Source organism: Scyliorhinus torazame, chromosome 26 (genome assembly GCF_047496885.1).
Source record: "Scyliorhinus torazame isolate Kashiwa2021f chromosome 26, sScyTor2.1, whole genome shotgun sequence".
In the NCBI taxonomy this organism is placed as follows: domain Eukaryota; kingdom Metazoa; phylum Chordata; class Chondrichthyes; order Carcharhiniformes; family Scyliorhinidae; genus Scyliorhinus; species Scyliorhinus torazame.
The window spans coordinates 30,733,780-30,755,161 of NC_092732.1; the positions used below are offsets into that span (position 1 = coordinate 30,733,780).

The 21,382-nt window shown below is 53.2% G+C and overlaps 1 protein-coding gene across 1 annotated transcript in view; it reads right to left on the reverse strand.

Annotated features, from left to right (window-relative positions):
- LOC140402868 (ubiquitin-associated protein 2-like) overlaps positions 1 to 20,608 on the reverse strand; it is a 20,891-nt gene extending 283 nt beyond the window's left edge. The window contains exons 1-5 of the mRNA XM_072490492.1: positions 20,471 to 20,608; positions 19,778 to 19,855; positions 17,441 to 17,551; positions 16,321 to 16,489; positions 3,800 to 3,895 (exon numbers count right to left, since the gene is read on the reverse strand). Of these exons, the coding sequence (XP_072346593.1) occupies positions 3,800 to 3,895; positions 16,321 to 16,489; positions 17,441 to 17,551; positions 19,778 to 19,855; positions 20,471 to 20,560 (544 nt within the window). The 5' untranslated portion in view covers positions 20,561 to 20,608. The remainder of the gene's footprint in view (positions 1 to 3,799; positions 3,896 to 16,320; positions 16,490 to 17,440; positions 17,552 to 19,777; positions 19,856 to 20,470) is intronic.
- Between the last annotated feature and the right edge of the window lie 774 nt (positions 20,609 to 21,382).

Here is a 21,382-nt window from a genome sequence, read left to right on the forward strand (position 1 = left end):
CTTAATAAATCCCCCCTTAACTGTTCCAATTCAGTAACAAGATCCCACAAACCAAAAACCCCTTTTTAACCAAACCAGCAGCCAAATGTGCAAAACGAAAGAAAAAACTCAAGAGCCAAAGCCCAGCTCCACCCCCACAATGACATCACTGAAGCCATGTGATAAGACAAAACCGTTTCTTAAAGTGTCATGTGAGAGTACCTTTTAAGAAATGGGTGTTTATAAATGGGTGTGTATATAAATATCGGTAGCGAGAATACCTTTAAGAAATGAGTGTTCACTACTGCAGTGATGTCAGAGAGCGGATGGAGCTGGGCTGTATCTCAGCTTTTTACTTTTGTTTTTGAGCAGGCTGCAGGGGTAGTTTTGTTTTCAGTGTGGGAGCTGAAGCCAGAGAGCAGGTGTACTGCTGTTCTCTCTGCCATCAAAAGACTATCTCTTGATCATTTGGTGAATTCAGAATTCTACATGTTCTCAGCAGTGACTTTAACCTGATGTGCCTCTGTTGAAAGGTGTTTTAAGTCGTATGGATGTTAAAAGGAAAGCTTAAAGGATTACTTAGTGTTGTAGTCTTTGGGGGTTGTATTTGAATTGATGGTTGCTAAGATGTTCACTATGTTTTAAAAAGGTTAACTTGAGTTCATAGAATAAACATTGTTTTGCTTTAAAAATACTTGTCCATTTCTGCTGTCCCACACCTGGAGAGTGGGCCGTGCGCTCCCCGCACCACAATCTAGCAAAAGTTGTGGGTCAGGTGAACTCCATGATACACTTTGGGGTTCTCTAAATCCTGGCCCATAACAAAAGGGACACTCCCATGACAATATAAAGTGAACCAGGTGGTCTTTTAAAAAAAAAAACTTGTTTTTATTCTAGATTTTACTGAACGGTTGCCACCACCTGGAGAACCCCTGCACAGACCCTCGCAAGGCAAACTTTATCTTCTCCAAACTAAGAAACCCAGCCATGTCACTGACCCAAGTCTCCACACTTGGGGGAGTGACACAGGCCCCCCCTGTGCCTTCTCCACTGCCCCCAGATCCTCAGTGTCGCCATCACCACCGGGCTTGTGGTGTACCGTGCCGGCGGAGAGCGGCAGTGGTGCCGTTATCAATGCCCCCAAGCTAGTATCCTGGGGCTGGTTTAGCACACTGGGCTAAATCGCTGGCTTTGAAAGCAGACCAAGGCAGGCCAGCAGCACGGTTCAAATCCCGTACCAGCCTCCCCGAACAGGCGCCGGAATGTGGCGACTAGGGGCTTTTCACAGTAACTTAATTTGAAGCCTACTTGTGACAATAAGCGATTTTGTTGCTGTTGTTTGTATCCCTGCAAGACGCCGCCTCCACCACCACCCCCCCCCCTCTACTATCCATTTACGAATAATAATAGCTGCCCAATAATAGCTGCAGAGGTTCGGCAGCGCCAGCCCCCCCCTCTCTCTCTCTCTCTTTCCCCCCCCCCCCGCCCCCCCAACTACGCTCTAAGAACAGTCTTTTAACTCGCGGTCTTGTTTGCCCACCCAACTCCCGTGATAATCCTGTTCACCCGCTTGAAGAAGGGCTTGGGGATGAGGATGGGAAGGCATTGGAAGACGATCAAGAAGCTGGGCGGGACCGTCATCGTTCACGGACCGCACCCTGCCCGCCAGGGAAAACGGGAGCATGTCCCACCTCTTAAAGTCCCCCTCCATCTGATCCACTAGCCGTGTTAGGTTGAGCTTGTGCAGGGCATCCCAACTCTTAGCCACCCGTATGCCCAAGTAGCGAAAGCTCCTCTCCACCATCTTGAGCGGGAGCTCTCCCAGTCTCTTTTCCTGGCCCCGTGCATGGATCGCAAAAAGCTCGCTTTTCCCGACATTCAACTTATACCCCGAGAAATCCACGAAATCTTTTAGGATCTGCATGACCTACCCCATCCCCTCCACCGGATCTGAAATATACAGGAGGTCATCCGCGTACAGTGAGACACGATGCTCCTCCCCCTCCCCGAACCAGCCCCTCCAGTTTCTAGACATCCTCAGCGCCATGGCCAACGGCTCGATCGCCAGGGCAAACAGCAGGGGGGGCACCCCTGCCTCGTTCCTCGATGCAGCCTAAAGTACTCCGACCGCAGTCGGTTCGTGGACACACTCGCAACGGGGGCCTGATACAGTAATTTGACCCACCCTACGAATTCCTCGCCAAATCCAAATCTGCCTAACACTTCCCACAGGTACTCCACTCCACACAATCGAAGGCTTTTTCCGCATCCATTGCAGCCACCGCCTCTGCATCCCCTCCCTCCGAGGGCATCATGATCACGTTCAGGAGCCTCCGTACATTCGTGTTCAGCTGCCTGCCCTTGACAAACCCCGCCTGGTCCTCATTAATCACCCCCGGGACACAGTCCTCAATTCTAGTGGCCAGGATCTTGGCCAACAGTTTGGCGTCTACATTAAGGAGCGATATCGGCCTGTAGGAGCCACATTGCAGCGGGTCCTTATCTCGTTTAAGGGTGAGCGAGATCAAGGCCTGCGACATCGTCGGGGGAAGGGTTCCCCTTTCCTTAGCCTTGTTGAAGGTCCTCAACAATAGCGGGCTCAACAGCTCTGAGAATTTCCCATAGAATTCTACAGGATATCCGTCCGGTCCCGGGGCCTTGCCCGACTGCATACCCTCCAAACCTTTAACCAACTCCTCCAACTCAATCGGCGTCCCTAATCCCTCAACTAGCTCCTCCTCCACCTTCAGAAACCTCAGTTGATCCAAGAATTGCTTCATCCCTTCCCTCCCCTCGAAATCCTTGAAGACCTCATTGATCCTTTCCGAGCTCAGGACCGTGTTACCCCCCCCCCCCCACCCCCCCGTCCCCAATTTCCCTGGCCGCCTCTCTCTTCCGTAGTTGGTGCGCCAGCATCCTACTTGCCTTCTCCCCATACTTGTACACTGATCCTTGTAACTTCCTCAACTGAGACGCTGGCTTTCCCCGTGGTAAGAAAGTCAAATTCCGCCTGCAGGCCCCGGCGCGCCTTTAGGAGCCCCTCCTCGGGGGGACTCCGCATACCTCCTGTCCACCGAGTATCTCCCCCACCAACCTAGATGGCCTTTTATTTATAAACACGCCAATCAATGGTAGTGTCGCGAATGTTGAGGCGACCGTTTCACCCCAGCTGTCCTTCCCGGCTGGGATTTGAACTCTTGTCTCTGGAGAATTAACCGGGGCCCCTGGAGCAATAATCCAGTGATGTAATCACAAAGCTACAGGCTCGATTAGTCGGGTGGGGAGGGGGGGGGGGGGGGGGGGGGGTGTACGAATTTAGTTAACATTTTTATAAACCCTCACAGTAAGCATTTTTAAGAACTACAAACGTAAATACCCCACACAGCCACAGCACTGTATATATAACCCTTAATAAATTTCCCCCTTAACTGTTCCAATTTAATAACAAGATCCCATAAACCAGCAAACCCCTTTCAAAGGTGTGGCCCCGCACATGGCACTCAGGACCTGGTTTGGATGCCCCCTCGTGTCCTCCCCAAAACAGCAGCTTTGAATTTCGTCCAGAAAACAATTATTTCTTTTCAAGTTATCAAGTAATGTGGAAACACCTCTTAAAATGCAGAGGGAGAGAGAGAGAGAGAGAGGACAAGACTGCTCTGTCGGAATCTAGTCTTCCAAATGGGGAAAACGAAAGTTAAAAAAACTCAGTGCCACAGCCCAGCTCCGCCCACACAACGGCATCACTGAAGCCATGTGCTAAGACAAAACATTTCTGAAAGGGACACTCCCACGACGAACGGCACGCCCGAAAGCTGCTTACCTCTGCCTCGGCCACGCCCCCGCCTGCCTCGCTCGGAGGCCCTGCCGAAGGTCCCGCTGCTCTTTGCTCCGTCCAATCCGTTCTCTTGGCCCCGGACTGAGAATCAGGGAGAACCAATTGAATTATCAACGGCTGCGAGCCGGCAACAGAAAAATTAAAAACGTCTCCTTCTTTAAAAGGAGGGATACACTGGCGTCAGGAGCAGATCGGAGAAGGGACGATTCCTGGGATGACGTTTGGGGGGGGGGGGGGGGTGTGTTTATCTGATTAGGACAGGTTGGGGCCTGTACCCGTTGGGATTAGAGAAGCTCGGGAGGCGAGCTTACTGAAACAAATAAAATTCCGAGGGAGGGATTTTTAAAAATTTGTTGCCGGGGTGGGGGGGGGGGGGGTTAAGAGTTATTGCGAGGTGATGCATTTTGGTACATCCAATTCAGGTGGGAGCTATAAAATAAATGGCAGAACTGTCAGGAGCATAGAGGCACAGAGATCTGGGCGTGCAGGTCCACAGATCCTTATGTCATGTGAGAGTACCTTTAAGAAATGGGTGTTTACTACTGCAGTGATGTCAGAGAGTGGGTGGAGCTGGGCTCTCTGTCAGCTTTTTACTTTTGTTTAAGGCCGTTTGCTGCAGGGTGTGTTTTAGTTTCGTTTTCAGTGTTGGAGCTGAAGCCAGACAGAGCAGGTGCACTGCTGTTCTCTCTGCCATCAAAAGACTATCTCTGGATAATTTGGTGAATTCAGAATTATAAATGTTCTCAGTAGTGAATGTAAACCTAATGTGCTTCTGTTGAAAGGTGTTTATTCTGTCTTCTGGATGTTGTTTGGGAAGTTATTAAGCATTACTTAGTGTTGTATTCTTTGGGGGGTGTATTTGAATTGATGGTTGCTAAGATGTTCACTATGTTTGAAAAAGGTTAACTTGAGTTCATAGAATAAACATTGTTTTGCTTTTATTTATATATAGAATTTAGTGCAGGAGGCCATTCGGCCCATTGAGTCTGCACCGGCTCTTGGAAAGAGCACCCTACCCAAACCCACACTTCCACCCTATTCCCCATAACCCAGTAACCCCACCCAACACTAAGGGCACTTTTGGACACGAAGGGCAATTTATCATTGGCCAAACCACCTAACCTGCACATCTTTGGACTGTGGGAGGAAACCGGAGCACCCGGAGGAAACCCACGCACACACGGGGAGGACGTGCAGACTCCGCACAGTCATTGACCCAAGCCGGGAATCGAACCCAGGACCCTGGAGCTGTGAAGCAATTGTGCTAACCACTATGCTACCGTGCTGGCATTTAAAAAATACTTTTCCATTTCTGCTGTCCCACACCTGTAGAGTGAGCTGTGTGCTCCCCAGACCACAATCCAGTAAAAGTTGTGGATCAGGGGAACTCCATGACACACTTTGGGGTTCTCTCTAAACCCTGGCCCATAACACTTAAAAATGGCAGCGCAGGTGGAAATGGTGGTAAAGGTAGCACGTGGCATGCTTGCCTTCGTAGGACGGGATATCGAGTATAAAAGCTCGAAAATTATGTAAGTTATATAGAACGTTGGTGAGGCCACATTTGGAATACTGTGCGCAATTCTGGTCACTGCACTACCAGAAGGACATTGAGGCTTTGGAGAGAGTGCTGAAAAGGTTTACCAGGATGTTGCCTGGCATGGAGGGTATTAGCTATGAGGAGAGATTGAATAAACTGGGATTGTTCTCCCTAGTGAGACGGGGGCTGAGGGGCGACCTGATAGACGTTTGTAGAATTATGAGGGGTATAGATAGGGTGAACAGTTGGAGGCCTTTTCCCCAGGGCGGAAATGACAATTACAAGTTGGGGCAGCACGGTAGCACAGTGGTTAGCGCAATTGCTTCACAGCTCCAGGGTCTCAGGTTCGATTCCCGGCTGGGTCACCGTCTGTGCGGAGTCTGCACGTCCTCCCCGTGTGCGCGTGGGTTTCCTCCGGGTGCTCCGGTTTCCTCCCACAGTCCAAAGATGTGCAGGTTAGGGGGATTGGCCGCGCTAAATTGTCCTTAGTGTCCAAGATTGCCCTTAGTGTTGGTTGAGTGGGGTAACTGGGTTATGGGGATAGGGTGGAGGGGTTGGGATGGGGTAGGGTGATCTTTCCAAGAGCCGGTGCAGACTCGATGGGTCGAATGGCCTCCTTCTGCACTGTAAGTTCTATGAATCTATGAAACAAGTGGGCACAAGCTTGAGGTGAGGGGGGATAGGTTCAGTGGAGACGTGCGGGGGAGGTTTTGCGCACAGAGGGTGGTGGTGGCCTGGAATGCGCTGCCAAGTGAGGTAGTTGAGGCAGATACGTTAGTGACCTTTAAGAGTTATCTGGCTGGACTTCCGGGTGCGGCGATGACCAGCTGAGTCGCACGTTTCAGCAGCTCCCGGAGGAACGGACTTTTGGGCTCTCGATAGGAGCCCCAACGGCAATTTTAACGGCTAAAAACACCGTGCGGTAAACCAGAAGGGTGTTCCCCCTGGACACGGATGGAAAAAGGAGGGGAAAGTGGCCGGATTGCAGCGGATCCTTTAGAACAGCGGCAAGGAAGGCAAGCAGAAACCAAGATGGCGTCGGAAGGTGGCAGTTTCATATGGGGCCCTGAACAACAAGAGTTCTTGAAATGCTGCGTGGAGGAGATAAAAAAGGAAATGAAGAAAGAGTTGTTGGCCCCGATACTACAGGCGATCGAAGGGCTAAAGGAGGAACAAAAGACCCAGGAGCAGGAGCTTCGGGTCGTGAAGGCGAAAGCAGCCGAGAATGAGAACGATATACAGGGCCTGGTGGTGAAGTCGGAGATACAGGAGGCACATCAGAAACGATGTGTGGAGAGGTTGGAGGCACTGGAAAACAACGCAAGGAGGAACAACCTGAGGATTCTTGGCCTTCCTGAAGGTGTGGAGGGGGCGGACGTCGGGGCATATGTGAGCACGATGCTGCACTCGTTAATGGGAGCGGAGGCCCCGACGGGTCCGTTGGAGGTGGAAGGAGCGTACCGAGTTATGGTGCGAGGATCGAGAGCAGGAGAAACTCCCAGAGCATAGTGGTGAGATTCCTCCGTTTTAAGGATAGAGAAATGGTCCTTAGATGGGCGAAGAAAACTCGGTGCAGTAAATGGGAGAACGCGGTGATCCGCGTTTATCAAGACTGGAGTGCGGAGGTGGCGAGAAGGAGGGCGAGCTTTAATCGGGCCAAGGCGGTACTTCATAAAAGGAAGATAAAATTTGGAATGCTGCAACCGGCAAGACTGTGGGTCACATATCAAGGGAGGCACCACTACTTTGAGACGGCGGATGAAGCGTGGACTTTTATTGTAGAAGAAAAACTGGAATGAGTGGATTATGAAAAAGAAGGTTTGGACAAAGTGGTGGAGCGAATGTGGGGGGCGAAGAGGGGTTTTATGTTCTAATCCTGCGGTATGGTAACTTTTCTTTCTCCCACAGGTGGTGATGGGGGGAGGTGGGGAGGGAGAGGAGATGGGGCGTTGGCCATGGGAGGCGGGGCCGAGGGAGAAGCGCGGGCTTGGTTCCCGCGCTATGATAATTATGGCGGGAATAGAGAAGCAGGAAGGAGGGGCGTCGCACGGTGCGAGCCGTGGTCACGGGGGGAAGCCGAGGTCAGCCAGAGTTTGCTGACTTCTGGGAGCAACATGGGGGGAGTAATTACGCTAGCGGGGGGGGGGGGTGGGAGGGGGGAATTACTGGGTTGCTGCTGCTGGGGAAAGGGGGGAGTGGGTACGGGAGAGGATGGGCGGGGGGGGCACCGCCTGGGGGAGATACAGCTGCGTGGGAACTGGGTGAGAAGCTGGAAAAAGATGATGGCTAACCGGCAAGGGGGGGGGGGGGGAAGCCCCCCAACTCGGCTGATCACGTGGAACGTGAGAGGGCTCAACGGGCCGATAAAGAGGGCACGAGTACTCGCACACCTTAAGAAACTTCAAGCAGATGTGGTTATGTTACAGGAAACGCACCTGAAACTGATAGACCAGGTTAGGCTGCGCAAAGGATGGGTGGGGCAGGTGTTCCATTCGGGGCTGGATGCAAAAAACAGGGGGGTGGCTATATTAGTGGGGAAGCGGGTAATGTTCGAGGCAAAGACTATAGTGGCGGATAACGGGGGCAGATACGTGATGGTGAGTGGCAAATTACAGGGAGAGATGGTGGTTTTGGTAAACGTGTATGCCCCGAACTGGGATGATGCCAACTTTATGAGGCGAATGCTAGGACACATCCCGGACCTAGAGACGGGAAAGCTGATAATGGGGGGAGACTTTAACACGGTGTTGGAACCAGGGCTGGATAGGTCGAAGTCCAGGACTGGTAGGAGGCCGGCAGCAGCCAAGGTGCTTAAGGATTTTATGGAGCAGATGAGAGGTGTGGACCCGTGGAGATTCAGTAGACCTAGGAGTAAGGAGTTCTCGTTTTTCTCCTATGTCCATAAAGTCTATTCGCGCATAGACTTTTTTGTGTTGGGTAGGGCATTGATCCCGAAGGTGAGGGGAACGGAATATACGGCTATAGCCATTTCGGATCATGCCCCACACTGGGTAGACTTGGAGATAGGGGAGGAAACAGGAGGGCGCCCACCCTGGAGAATGGACATGGGACTAATGGCGGATGAGGGGGTGTGCCTAAGGGTGAGGGGATGTATTGAAAAGTACTTGGAACTCAATGACAATGGGGAGGTTCAGGTGGGAGTGGTCTGGGAGGCGTTGAAGGCGGTGGTTAGGGGGGAGCTGATATCAATAAGGGCACATAAAGGGAAGCAGGAGAGTAAGGAACGGGAGCGGTTGCTGCAAGAACTTTTGAGGGTGGACAGACAATATGCGGAAGCACCGGAGGAGGGATTGTACAGGGAAAGGCAAAGGCTGCATGTGGAATTTGACTTGCTGACTACAGGCACTGCAGAGGCACAATGGAGGAAGGCGCAGGGTGTACAATATGAATATGGGGAGAAGGCGAGCAGATTGCTGGCACACCAATTGAGGAAAAGGGGAGCAGCGAGGGAAATAGGGGGAGTGAGGGATGAGGAAGGAGAGATGGAGCGGGGAGCGGAGAGAGTGAATGAAGTGTTCAAGACATTTTATAAAAAATTATATGAAGCTCAACCCCCGGATGGGAGGGAGAGAATGATGGACTTTTTGGATCGGCTGGAAATTCCCAAGGTGAAAGAGCAGGAAAGGGTGGGACTGGGAGCACAGATCAAGGTAGAAGAAGTGGTGAAAGGAATTAGGAACATGCAGACGGGAAAGGCCCCGGGACCGGACGGATTCCCAGTTGAATTTTACAGAAAATATTTGGACTTGTTCGCCCCGGTACTGACGAGGACCTTTAACGAGGCAAAGGAAAGGGGACAACTGCCCCCGACTATGTCTGAAGCAACGATATCGCTTCTCTTAAAGCAGGAAAAGGACCCGCTACAATGCGGGTCCTACAGACCAATTTCCCTCCTAAATGTGGATGCCAAGGTCCTGGCCAAGGTAATGGCAATGAGAATAGAGGAATGTGTCCCGGGGGTGGTTCACGAGGACCAAACTGGGTTTGTGAAGGGGAGACAGCTGAACACGAATATACGGAGGTTGTTAGGGGTAATGATGATGGCCCCACCAGAGGGGGAAACGGAGATAGTAGTGGCGATGGATGCCGAGAAAGCATTTGATAGAGTGGAATGGGATTATTTGTGGGAGGTGTTGAGGAGATTTGGTTTTGGAGAGGGGTATGTTAGATGGGTGCAGCTATTGTATAGGGCCCCAGTGGAGAGTGTGGTCACGAATGGACGGGGATCGGCATATTTTCGGCTCCATAGAGGGACAAGGCAGGGATGTCCTCTGTCCCCATTACTGTTTGCACTGGCGATTGAGCCCCTGGCGATAGCGCTGAGAGGTTCCAAGAGATGGAGGGGAATACTTAGGGGAGGAGAAGAACACCGGGTATCTTCATATGCGGATGATTTGCTACTATATGTGGCAGATCCGGCGGAGGGGATGCCAGAAATAATGCGGATACTTGGGGAGTTTGGGGATTTTTCAGGGTATAAATTGAACATGGGGAAGAGTGAGCTGTTTGTGGTGCATCCAGGGGAGCAGAGCAGAGAAATAGAAGACCTACCGTTGAGGAAGGTAACAAGAGACTTTCGTTACCTGGGGATCCAGATAGCTAAGAATTGGGGCACATTGCACAGGCTAAATTTAACGCGGTTGGTGGAACAGATGGAGGAAGATTTCAAGAGATGGGATATGGTAGCACTGTCAATGGCAGGGAGGGTGCAGGCGGTTAAGATGGTGGTCAAAGAACAAACAAAGAACAAAGAAATGTACAGCACAGGAACAGGCCCTTCGGCCCTCCAAGCCCGCGCCGACCATACTGCCCGACTAAACTACAATCTTCTACACTTCCTGGGTCCGTATCCTTCTATTCCCATCCTATTCATATATTTGTCAAGATGCCCCTTAAATGTCCCTATCGTCCCTGCTTCCACTACCTCCTCCGGTAGCGAGTTCCAGGCACCCGTCGTTCCAGTGAGAACAAACCGAGTTTATTCAACCGCTCCTCATAGCTAATGCCCTCCATACCAGGCAACATCCTGGTAAATCTCTTCTGCACCCTCTCTAAAGCCTCCACATCCTTCTGGTAGTGTGGCGTCCAGAATTGAACACTAGACTCCAAGTGTGGCCTAACTAAGGTTCTACACAGCTGCAACATGACTTGCCAATTCTTATACTCAATGCCCCGGCCAATGAAGGCAAGCATGCCGTATGCCTTCTTGACTACCTTCTCCACCTGTGTTGCCCCTTTCAGTGACCTGTGGACCTGTACACCAAGATCTCTCTGACTGTCAATACTCGAGGGTTCTACCATTCACTGTATATTCCCTACCTGTATTAGACCTTCCAAAATGCATTACCTCACATTTGTCCGGATTAAACTCCATCTGCCATCTCTCCGCCCAAGTCTCCAAACAATCTAAATCCTGCTGTATCCTCTGACAGTCCTCATCGCTATCCGCAATTCCACCAACCATTGTGTCGTCTGCAAACTTACTAATCAGACCAGTTACATTTTCCTCCAAATCATTTATATATACTACAAACAGCAAAGGTCCCAGCACTGATCCCTGTGGAACACCACTGGTCACAGCCCTCCAATTAGAAAAGCATCCCTCCATTGCTACCCTCTGCCTTCTATGGCCTAGCCAGTTCTGAATCCACCTTGCCAGCTCACCCCTGATCCCGTGTGACTTCACCTTTTGTACTAGTCTACCATGAGGGACCTTGTCAAAGGCCTTACTGAAGTCCATGTAGACAACATCCACTGCCCTACCTGCATCAATCATCTTAGTGACCTCCTCGAAAAACTCTATCAAGTTAGTGAGACACGACCTCCCCTTCACAAAACCGTGCTGCCTCTCACTAATACGTCCATTTGCTTCCAAATGGGAGTAGATCCTGTCTCGAAGAATTCTCTCCAGTAATTTCCCTACCACTGAAGTAAGGCTCACCGGCCTGTAGTTCCCGGGATTATCCTTGCTACCCTTCTTAAACAGAGGAACAACATTGGCTATTCTCCAGTCCTCCGGGACATCCCCTGAAGACAGCGAGGATCCAAAGATTTCTGTCAAGGCCTCAGCAATTTCCTCTCCAGCCTCCTTCAGTATTCTGGGGTAGATCCCATCAGGCCCTGGGGACTTATCTACCTTAATATTTTTTAAGACACCCAACACCTCGTCTTTTTGGATCACAATGTGACCCAGGCTGTCTACACCCCCTTCTCCAGACTCAACATCTACCAATTCCTTCTCTTTGGTGAATACTGATGCAAAGTATTCATTTAGTACCTCGCCCATTTCCTCTGGCTCCACACATAGATTCCCTTGCCTATCCTTCAGTGGGCCAACCCTTTCCCTGGCTACCCTCTTGCTTTTTATGTACGTGTAAAAAGCCTTGGGATTTTCCTTAACCCTATTTGCCAATGACTTTTCATGACCCCTTCTAGCCCTCCTGACTCCTTGCTTAAGTTCCTTCCTACTTTCCTTATATGCCACACAGGCTTCGTCTGTTCCCAGCCTTTTAGCCCTGACAAATGCCTCCTTTTTCTTTTTGACGAGGCCTACAATATCACTCGTCATCCAAGGTTCCCGAAAATTGCCGTATTTATCTTTCTTCCTCACAGGAACATGCCTGTCCTGTATTCCCTTCAACTGACACTTGAAAGCCTCCCACATGTCAGATGTTGATTTGCCCTCAAACATCCGCCCCCAATCTATGTTCTTCAGTTCCCACCTAATATTGTCATAATTAGCCTTCCCCCAATTTAGCACATTCATCCTCGGACCACTCTTATCCTTGTCCACCAGTACTTTAAAACTTACTGAATTGTGGTCACTGTTACCGAAATGCTCCCCTACTGAAACATCTACCACCTGGCCGGGCTCATTCCCCAATACCAGGTCCAGTACCGCCCCTTCCCTAGTTGGACTGTCTACATATTGTTTTAAGAAGCCCTCCTGGATGCTCCTTACAAACTCCGCCCCGTCTAAGCCCCTGGCACTAAGTGAGTCCCAGTCAATATTGGGGAAGTTGAAGTCTCCCATCACCACAACCCTGTTGTTTTTACTCTTTTCCAAAATCTGTCTACCTATCTGCTCCTCTATCTCCCGCTGGCTGTTGGGAGGCCTGTAGTATACCCCCAACATTGTGACTGCCGCTAATATTTCAATGGTGAGTAAGTGGATGGGAGAGGAGGAAGGAGCGGCGTGGAAGAGATTAGAGAGGGCGTCCTGTAGGGGGACCAGCCTGCAGGCTATGGTGACAGCCCCATTGCCGTTCTCACCGAGGAACTACACCACGAGCCCGGTGGTGGTAGCTACACTGAAGATTTGGGGACAGTGGAGACGACATAGGGGAAAGACCGGAGCATTGGGGGGGTCCCCGATAAGAAACAACCATAGGTTTGCCCCGGGGGGAATGGATGGGGGATATGGAATGTGGCAAAGAGCAGGAATAACGCAACTGAAAGATCTATTTGTGGACGGGAAGTTCGCAAGTCTGGGAGCGCTGACCGAGAAATATGGGTTGCCCCAAGGGAATGCATTCAGGTACATGCAATTGAGGGCTTTTGCGAGGCAACAGGTGAGGGAATTCCCGCAGCTCCCGACACAAGAGGTGCAGGACAGAGTCATCTCAAAGAAATGGGTGGGGGATGGTAAGGTGTCGGATATATATAGGGAAATGAGGGACGAAGGGGAGACTATGGTGGATGAACTAAAAGGGAAATGGGAAGAAGAGCTAGGGGAGGAGATCGAGGAGGGGCTGTGGGCAGATGCCCTAAACAGGGTAAACTCGTCGTCCTCGTGTGCCAGGCTAAGCCTGATTCAGTTTAAGGTATTACACAGGGCACATATGACTGGAACACGGCTCAGTAAATTTTTTGGGGTGGAGGATAGGTGTGCGAGGTGCTCGAGAAGCCCAGCGAATCATACCCATATGTTTTGGTCATGCCCGGCACTACAGGGGTTTTGGATGGGGGTGACAAAGGTGCTTTCGAAAGTAGTAGGAGTCCGGGTCGAACCAAGCTGGGGGTTGGCTATATTTGGGGTTGCACAAGAGCCGGGAGTGCAGGAGGCGAGAGAGGCCGATGTTTTGGCCTTTGCGTCCCTAGTAGCCCGGCGCAGGATATTGCTAATGTGGAAAGAAGCTAAGCCCCCAGGGGTGGAGACCTGGATAAATGACATGGCGGGGTTCATAAAGCTAGAGCGGATTAAGTTCGTCCTAAGGGGGTCGGCTCAAGGGTTCACCAGGCGGTGGCAACCGTTCGTCGAATATCTTGCGGAAAGATAGATGGGGGAAAAAAGAAGGCAGCAGCAGCGGCCCAGGATTTGGGGGGGGGGGGTGTAGCCTGTGACAAGGCAGTTGCCAATTAGGGCTAGTTTTCATTTTTGTTATTTAATATTTATTTATTTTTTGTTTTTTGTTTATATAAAAAAGGTCATTGTTATCTGTATTGTTATAATGTTGTGTAAAGGATGCACAATGTACTGTGTTGGTTGACCAAAAATTTTCAATAAAATATTTATTAAAAAAAAAGTTATCTGGCTAGGCAAATGAACCGACGGGGTATAGAAGGATACAGGAGGTTGGTCAGCGCAGGCTTGGAGGGCCGAAGGGCCTATTCCTTGCCCTGATATGCAGATAATGATATACCGACAGGCAGCTTATAAATACAGCGAACAGGACATGTCCAATGAGCAGGCAGGACACTCAGGGGTGGTATCTCACTATAAAAGGCACGAGGCACTCGCACTCCGCCTCTTTCCACTGATGAACATCTACAGAGTGAGTCAGGGTGTAGGTACAGTATCACACCTCCAGCACGTGGCTAAGAGCTAGTCTGGTTCAGTCAGACAGAGTAACCACACTTCGGTTAGCAGAGAGTCAAACTCAAGAGAACTGTGCTACTGGTTCAATAAATCAGACTGAACGAACTTCAAGGTCTGGAGTATCTTTTGGTTCAAGCTGCCTCTAGTTGCAGCCCGTGTTATCCCAGAGTACATAACACATCATAGATTATCATAGAATTTACAGGGCAGAAGGAGGCCATTTGGCCCATCGAGTCTGCACCGGCTCTTGGAAAGAGCACCCTACCCAAGGTCAACACCTCCACCCTATCCCCATAACCCAGTAACCCCACCCAACACTAAGGCAATTTTGGTAACTAAGGGCAATTTATCCTGGCCAATCCACCTAACCTGCACATCTTTGGACTGTGGGAGGAAACCGGAGCACCCGGAGGAAAGCCACGCACACACGGGGGAGGATGTGCAGACTCCGCACAGACAGTGACCCAAGCCGGAATCGAACCTGGGACCCTGGAGCTGTGAAGCAATTGTGCTATCCACCATGCTACCGTGCTGCGCCGTGCTGATGAAAGAACATCAGTTCTTTCCATCGGTGTGTGGGGTCTGGAGTCCCATGTAGGCCAGACCGGGGTAAGGGCAGCAGATTTCCCCTCCCCGTGAAGGACATCAGTGAACCAGGTGGGTTTAAAATCACAAATCGGCAATGCTCATCGCCGAATTCCAGATTTATATTGAATTCAAATGTCATCGTCTGCCCCGGTGGGATTCGAAGCCGGGACCCTAGAGCATTACACCCTTGGTGTCTGGATTAGGGTGGACGCAGAGAGGATGTCTTCCCCCCTACCGCCCCCCCCCACCCCTCGTGGGAGGTGGGGAGACCTAGAACGAGAAGGGGGGCACGTTTCAAAATGAGGGGGGGGGGTCTCCCATTGAAGACGGAGGTTAATCTCCCCCCCCCCCCCACCCCAAGAGAGTGGCGGAGGCCGTGGGTTGCATTCAAAGCAGAGCTAGATGGGTTTTGTTTCAAAGTCGACAAGGTGGCCCGGGGATATGGGTGGGGGCGGGAAATTGGAGGGAAGGCCGTGATGGGTTCGGCCCTCTTCCGCTTGGTGGCTCCATCTGTCCGACACTCCGGGAATATTTGTCCATTTATTTTTAAAATAGATTTAGAGTATTCTTTCCATTTCCAACGACGGGGCAATTTAGCGCGGTCAATGCGCATCTTTGGGTTGTGTGGAGGGCGAGACCCACGCAGACACGGGGAGAATGTGCAAACTCCACACAGGCAGTGCCCCGGGGCCGGGATCGAACCTGGGTCCCCGGCGCCGTGAGGCAGCAGTGCTGACCACTGCACCACCGTGCGCCCCCCCCCCCCCCCCCCCCCCCCACGTGGGAAATATTTAGTTGGCGGCTGGATCGGGAGAGGCGCTATATAAATTCAAGATCGTTCCTTGATGTCCATCTGGCCAACCAGAGGCAAGGGCGTAGTGGTACCTCTGGCAACATAGCGATCGGCGTGACGGCGGAGCGTCGTGCCGCCGGAACGCGTAGCCGGCCTTTCTCTGCTGCGGCAGAGCCCATGCGATGCGGACGGGTTTGTCACGGTGGATGCGGAGGACTGGCGTGGGATTCGAACCGCGGCGGCGTGCGTTTGTGCGGGCGCGCAGGCGCTCAGCCACTCGCGAATCCAATTGGGAATTTGGGAGGCTTCCTTTGGGGAGGACGTGGCACTCGGTGGAGGTGAGCAGCAGAGGTGCGTTAAAGGGGGGGGCAGCATGGCAGCGCAGTGGTTAGCACTGCTGCCTCACGGCGCCGGGGTCCCAGGTTCGATCCCGGCCCCGGGTCACTGTCCGTGTGGAGTTTGCACATTCTCCCCGTGTCTGCGTGGGTTTCGCCCCCACAACCCAAAAGATGTGCAGGGTAGGTGAATTGGCCGCGCTAAACTGCTCCTTAATTACTCCAAAGTTTTAAAAGGGGGAGGTTGGATAAGCACATGAAAAGGCAAGGGAAGCGGAGACGACGCTGGATGGATCTCGCGCGGAGTGTAAATACCGACGCAGGCTGGAGGGGCGTCTCCGCGGCGGGCCAAGGTGGTGGGGCGCGGGCGGGGGAGGGGGCAGCTTCCGCACGCGCCGACGCCACACTTACACTCCCTGCCCCGGCTCGTTCCCCTTCCTCTCCTGCCTCCGCCCACGCGCCTTCGGCTGAACTCCCGGTCTCTGTCCCGCATTTCCTTGCTCTCCTCGCTTCCCTCCGCCAGGCCGGTCTCCTTCGGTCCCGCCAAACTCTTTTTCCTGCCGACCATTTCCCAGGAGTCCTGCGCAAAAAAGGAAAATAAATAAACCAAAAAACAGAATCACACCCACAGGCTGACCCCAAGGTCGATCGCAAGGTGGCAACGCCCCCATCAACACCCCCCCCCGCCCCCACCAGAGGGAGATTCCTCTAACCCAAGGAAGGGCCTAAAAGGGGGTGCGGAAATTCAACAGGGTGAACCCTGCGGATGAGGGGGATCGGTCTCCAGGGAGAGGGCAAGGAGACTCGGCCCACTTTATTTTTTTCAATTCCTTCAGAGGATGTGGGGGCGTCGCTGGGGGAGGGCCCAGCCTGTTTGACCATCCCTAATTGCCCCCTTGAATTGAGCGCCTCGCTCAGGCCATTGAGAGGGGCAATTAAGAGTCGACCTCAGCTGTGGGCTGGGCGAGGGTCAGCAGTCATCTGTAGGCCAGACCGGGGTAAGGATTTCTCTCCCGAAAGGGGACATTAGTGAACCGGAAAGCGTCTTGCAAGCAATCGATCCAGCCACCCCACCATCCCGGGTCCCTGTGACATTACCACTTCCCATCGCCTCCCCAAGAACTAAGGCTTCGCGGAAGGCCTCAGGAGGCAAATCCAAAGAAGTTCAATTCGACGACAAATGGAGCTTGCAGATCCAAACGGGGGTTACCGTTCAGGCCAGTCCCAGCTTCTCGCGAGGCGAGCTCCACCAGCCTCAGCTGATAGGCCTCCAACCACCCGGGGGGGGGGGGGGGGGGGGGGGGGGGGGGGGGGGGGGAGCTCCTCTTCCACCGGGAAGTCAATTGGGGTATGCCCGCGGGTCACGGGAGGGTTATCACAAGCCTAAAACTGGGTGGCTGTTTGGTGTGCGCGCGCTGGCAGACTCAACGAAAGAACGCGCGTGCGCACACACACACACACACGAGGGGGTCGGCGATTCCCCGAGTCGCGTACCCCCCCCCCCCCCCCGCGTTAAGGCGTAATACAATACCGTGTCAGGGTTTCCTTCCAGAAGGACATTGATGGCCCGGTTGATGTCGCCGTTGCAGTCATGCAAAGCAATCATGCATTCATCCTGGTTCTTGCCTGTAATGTCAATCAGCTGTGGAACAGAAGTCGCTGAGTTAGGGCACACGAATGAAACCCGCTCACGGTCACAAGTGGGCTTCAAATGAAGTTACTGCGAAAAGCCCCTCGTCGCCACATTTCCGCCGCCTGTTCGGGAGGCTGGTACGGGAATTGAACTGGCCTGCCTCGGTCTGCTTTCAAAGCCAGCGATTTAGCCCAGTGCGCTAAATCGGCCCCAGAATGAACCTCATCCCCCCCTTCTCTTCTCCCCCCCCCCCCCCCCTCCCCCTCTCCGGAGCCCGAGTGTGGGCGCCAAAAGAGTTAACGGCGGCGACAATCTCGAGGTCAACACCTCATTCCGCGCGGGGAAACCCACACCGCCGCGGGGATCGAGATTCTCATTTGCCGACGGTCACCCGCTCCAGCGCAGGCGGCCATCCGGCCCATCGCCTTCGTGCTGTCCCGACTTCAAATTCAATCCACTCACTCCCTCTCTCTCTCTCTCCCCCCCCCTTCAAAGTTATCAAATTGGCACGTTTCGTATCGTGCTCGCGAAAAACAATCCATTTCCGATAGACCCACAGAATCCCTACGGCGCAGGAGGCGGCCATTCGGGCCCATCGGGTGTGCATCGACCCTCTGTAAGAGCAACCCCCCCCCCCCCCCCCACCAGCCGAGCCCAGTCCTATCTCCATAACCCTCACCTAACCTGCACATCTTTGGACACTAAGGGGCAATTTAGCACGGCCAATCCACCTAATCGGCACATCTTTGGACGCTAAGGGACAATTTAGCACGGCCAATCCACCGAACCCGCACATCTTTGGACACTAAGGGACAATTTAGCACGGCCCATCCACATAACCCACACATCTTTGGTCACTAAGGGACAATTTAGCACGGCCAATCCACCTAACCTGCACATCTTTGGACACTAAGGGACAATTTAGCACGGCCAATCCACCGAACCCACACATCTTTGGACACTAAGGACAATTTAGCACGGCCAATCCACCGAACCCACACATCTTTGGACACTAAGGGACAATTTAGCGCAGCCAATCCACCTAACCTGCACATCTTTGGACACTAAGGGACAATTTAGCACGGCCAATCCACCTAACCTGCACATCTTTGGTCACTAAGGGACAATTTAGCACGGCCAATCCACCTAACCTGCACATCTTTGGACACTAAGGGACAATTTAGCACGGCCAATCCACCTAACCTGCACATCTTTGGACACTAAGGGACAATTTAGCACGGCCAATCCACCTAACCTGCACATCTTTGCACACTAAGGGGCAATTTAGCACGGCCAATCCACCTAACCCACACATCTTTGGACACTAAGGGACAATTTAGCACGGCCAATCCACCTAACTGCACATCTTTGGACACTAAGGGGACAATTTAGCACGGCCAATCCACCTAACCCGCACATCTTTGGACACTAAGGGACAATTTAGCACGGCCAATCCACCTAACCCGCACATCTTTGGACTGGGGAGGAAACCGGAGCACCCGGAGGAAATCCACGCAGACACGGGGAGAACGTGCAGACTCCACACTCAAGACAGTCACCCCAAGGCCGGAATCGAATCGGGTCCCCGGCGCTGTGAGGCATCTCTTATTAGAATCCCTCAGCATTTGGCGCACCTCAATTCAGTTGCCTCGTTACCTCATCCTCCTCTTTCTCTCTACCCCACAAGACTAATCTCGGCGTCTCCAGTCGCTCCAGGTAACCGAGTAACGAGTGAATCCCCCCCCGGCTCCGAATCTCCCTCGGCGACCCCCCCCCCCCCCCCATCCTGCAATCGGCTCGGTTACCGTGAAACAGTGGGCTCCACGAAGGTGGCGACCCAGTCGGGGAAGGAGAAAACCCCAGGTGTTCGATATCCCGCGTCGAGAATAAACCCCCCCCCCCTCCCCCCCATTCTTGACGCTCACATGTGCAAGGGGGGGGGCTTGCCTGGTGGGGTCGGAGCTGCTCACAGTTGATCCGAGGGGAGTGCCGGCAGCCTCCTGCCGACCAGCCCCCCTGCCGGGGCCACGGTGCAGGGCCGTGTATAATTCCGCTGCTCGGCCACCGACAGACTTGGACTCGCAGGTCCGGGGACAGTCAGAGCTCAATTGCTCCGTCGGGCAAGACCCTTGGGACACACCGGCTCGGAGTCGCCGGTCGGTGTTGTGTGTCCGGCGGGCACCGCCACCCCCCCTCCCCACCCCCCGGAGCATTTCCTTTGCGCGCAATACTGACCTGCTTCACTTTCTCTTCAAAGTCAGCGTCATTGTGGTCTGAAATCATCTGCGCTATCCGTATCTGTTCCGCTGTGGCCTCCAGAGAGAGCGAGAGAGAAAACAAAAACCCTTAGTCACACAGACAGGAGGCAGGCATTTCAAAAGACTAATTTATTCCGGAAAAGGAGTTAAAAAAAGGGTTACTGGAACCGAAAACAATCGATGGGACATGGAAAGTCGAGCATGAAAAACCGTCTCTTTGAAACCCTCTTCAGGAATGTTAACGGCCTCGATCGGGTCACCCCCTCGGCCAGAGTCTTCGGGTCCTTCAGCACAGAAAAGGTCCGACGGTGCGCCGTGTCAAACACAACCCACTTAACCACCCCAATCCCATTCCTCGGCACTTGGCCCAGTATTACTCCGCTGCTCGGCCACCGACAGACTTGGACTCGCAGGTGCGGGGACAGTCAGAGCTCAATTGCTCCGTCGGATAAGTTGGTCGGTGGGAACGTGCTTGTACATTCTGGGTCGGGGGGGGGGAGGATCAGCTCGAAATCAGTGGTCATTTTAAAAGTCTGCAACACAGTGACGGAACATGGTCTTCCTGCAATGGCGGGCTAGGCCCAGAGTGAGACGGGATCGGAGGCTAAAAGGCCACACAAGCTACTCTAGTGGTACCCGGCACCACTCCACTGTGAAAAAAAATGGTTACCTGTGGTCGCTGCTTCTGCTGTGTCTGATTCTGTGCCTGTGCCTGGTCCCAGTTACCCCGGGCTCGACTGGCGCCCACCGATGTCATCATTTACAGTATATACAAATAACAGTATTTACAAGACGCCAACCTGCAGGGAGAACAGAAGCAAATGTAGAGGTGGCTCACTCTCCCTCCGTGGCCTGGCCCACCTCCCCCGCCTCACACAATCTCCTCCATCCCCCCCCCCCCCCCCCCTCCCACGCGAGCCTAGGCGATCTCCACGCTCCTCCATGCCTGTCCCTCCGGGGTCCCCCCCCACTGTCAGCCGCCTGCCCCTGGAGGCCAGGTCGGCAAACGCGGCCTGTCCAACGCCGCTGAAACTCTCTCAGCAGAGATCGGAAGGCAGGCGAAGAGGCTTTGAGGTCCCAGAGTGTCCCACAGAAAACAGGTAACGTGCAGAGGCAGTGGGTATTTTGACCACACCATCGGGATTGAGATGCTCCTTCGGGAGGGGGGGGGGGGGGGGGGGGGGGAGGAGGGGAGGTGGAGGCGAGGAGGTGGAGGTAGGGGCGAGGCTGGATGGTGCGACGGCACAGGTAAGTGGCGGGAGGTGTTCACTGCGGGCGGGCGAGGGTGGCGCAAGGCAGGCGGGCATGACGTCTCGCCCCGCGGAGGCAGATCCCCAGGCCCCGGAGGGGGGGGGGGGGGCATGGTTGAGGGAGCGGATTTCGGGAGGCGGGAAAAGATGGGGGAAGCCAAATGGAGGGGGGGGGGGGGGACAGAGAAGCGTGGAGGAATTGAACAGAACATGGACAGAGGGGAAAACGAGGACATTCCAGTTATTGCTGAGCTACACCCGCACTTGAGCTGACTTATTCCATCTTAATCTCCGGAATCACCAAGATAAACAGAACATGTACGACCAGCACG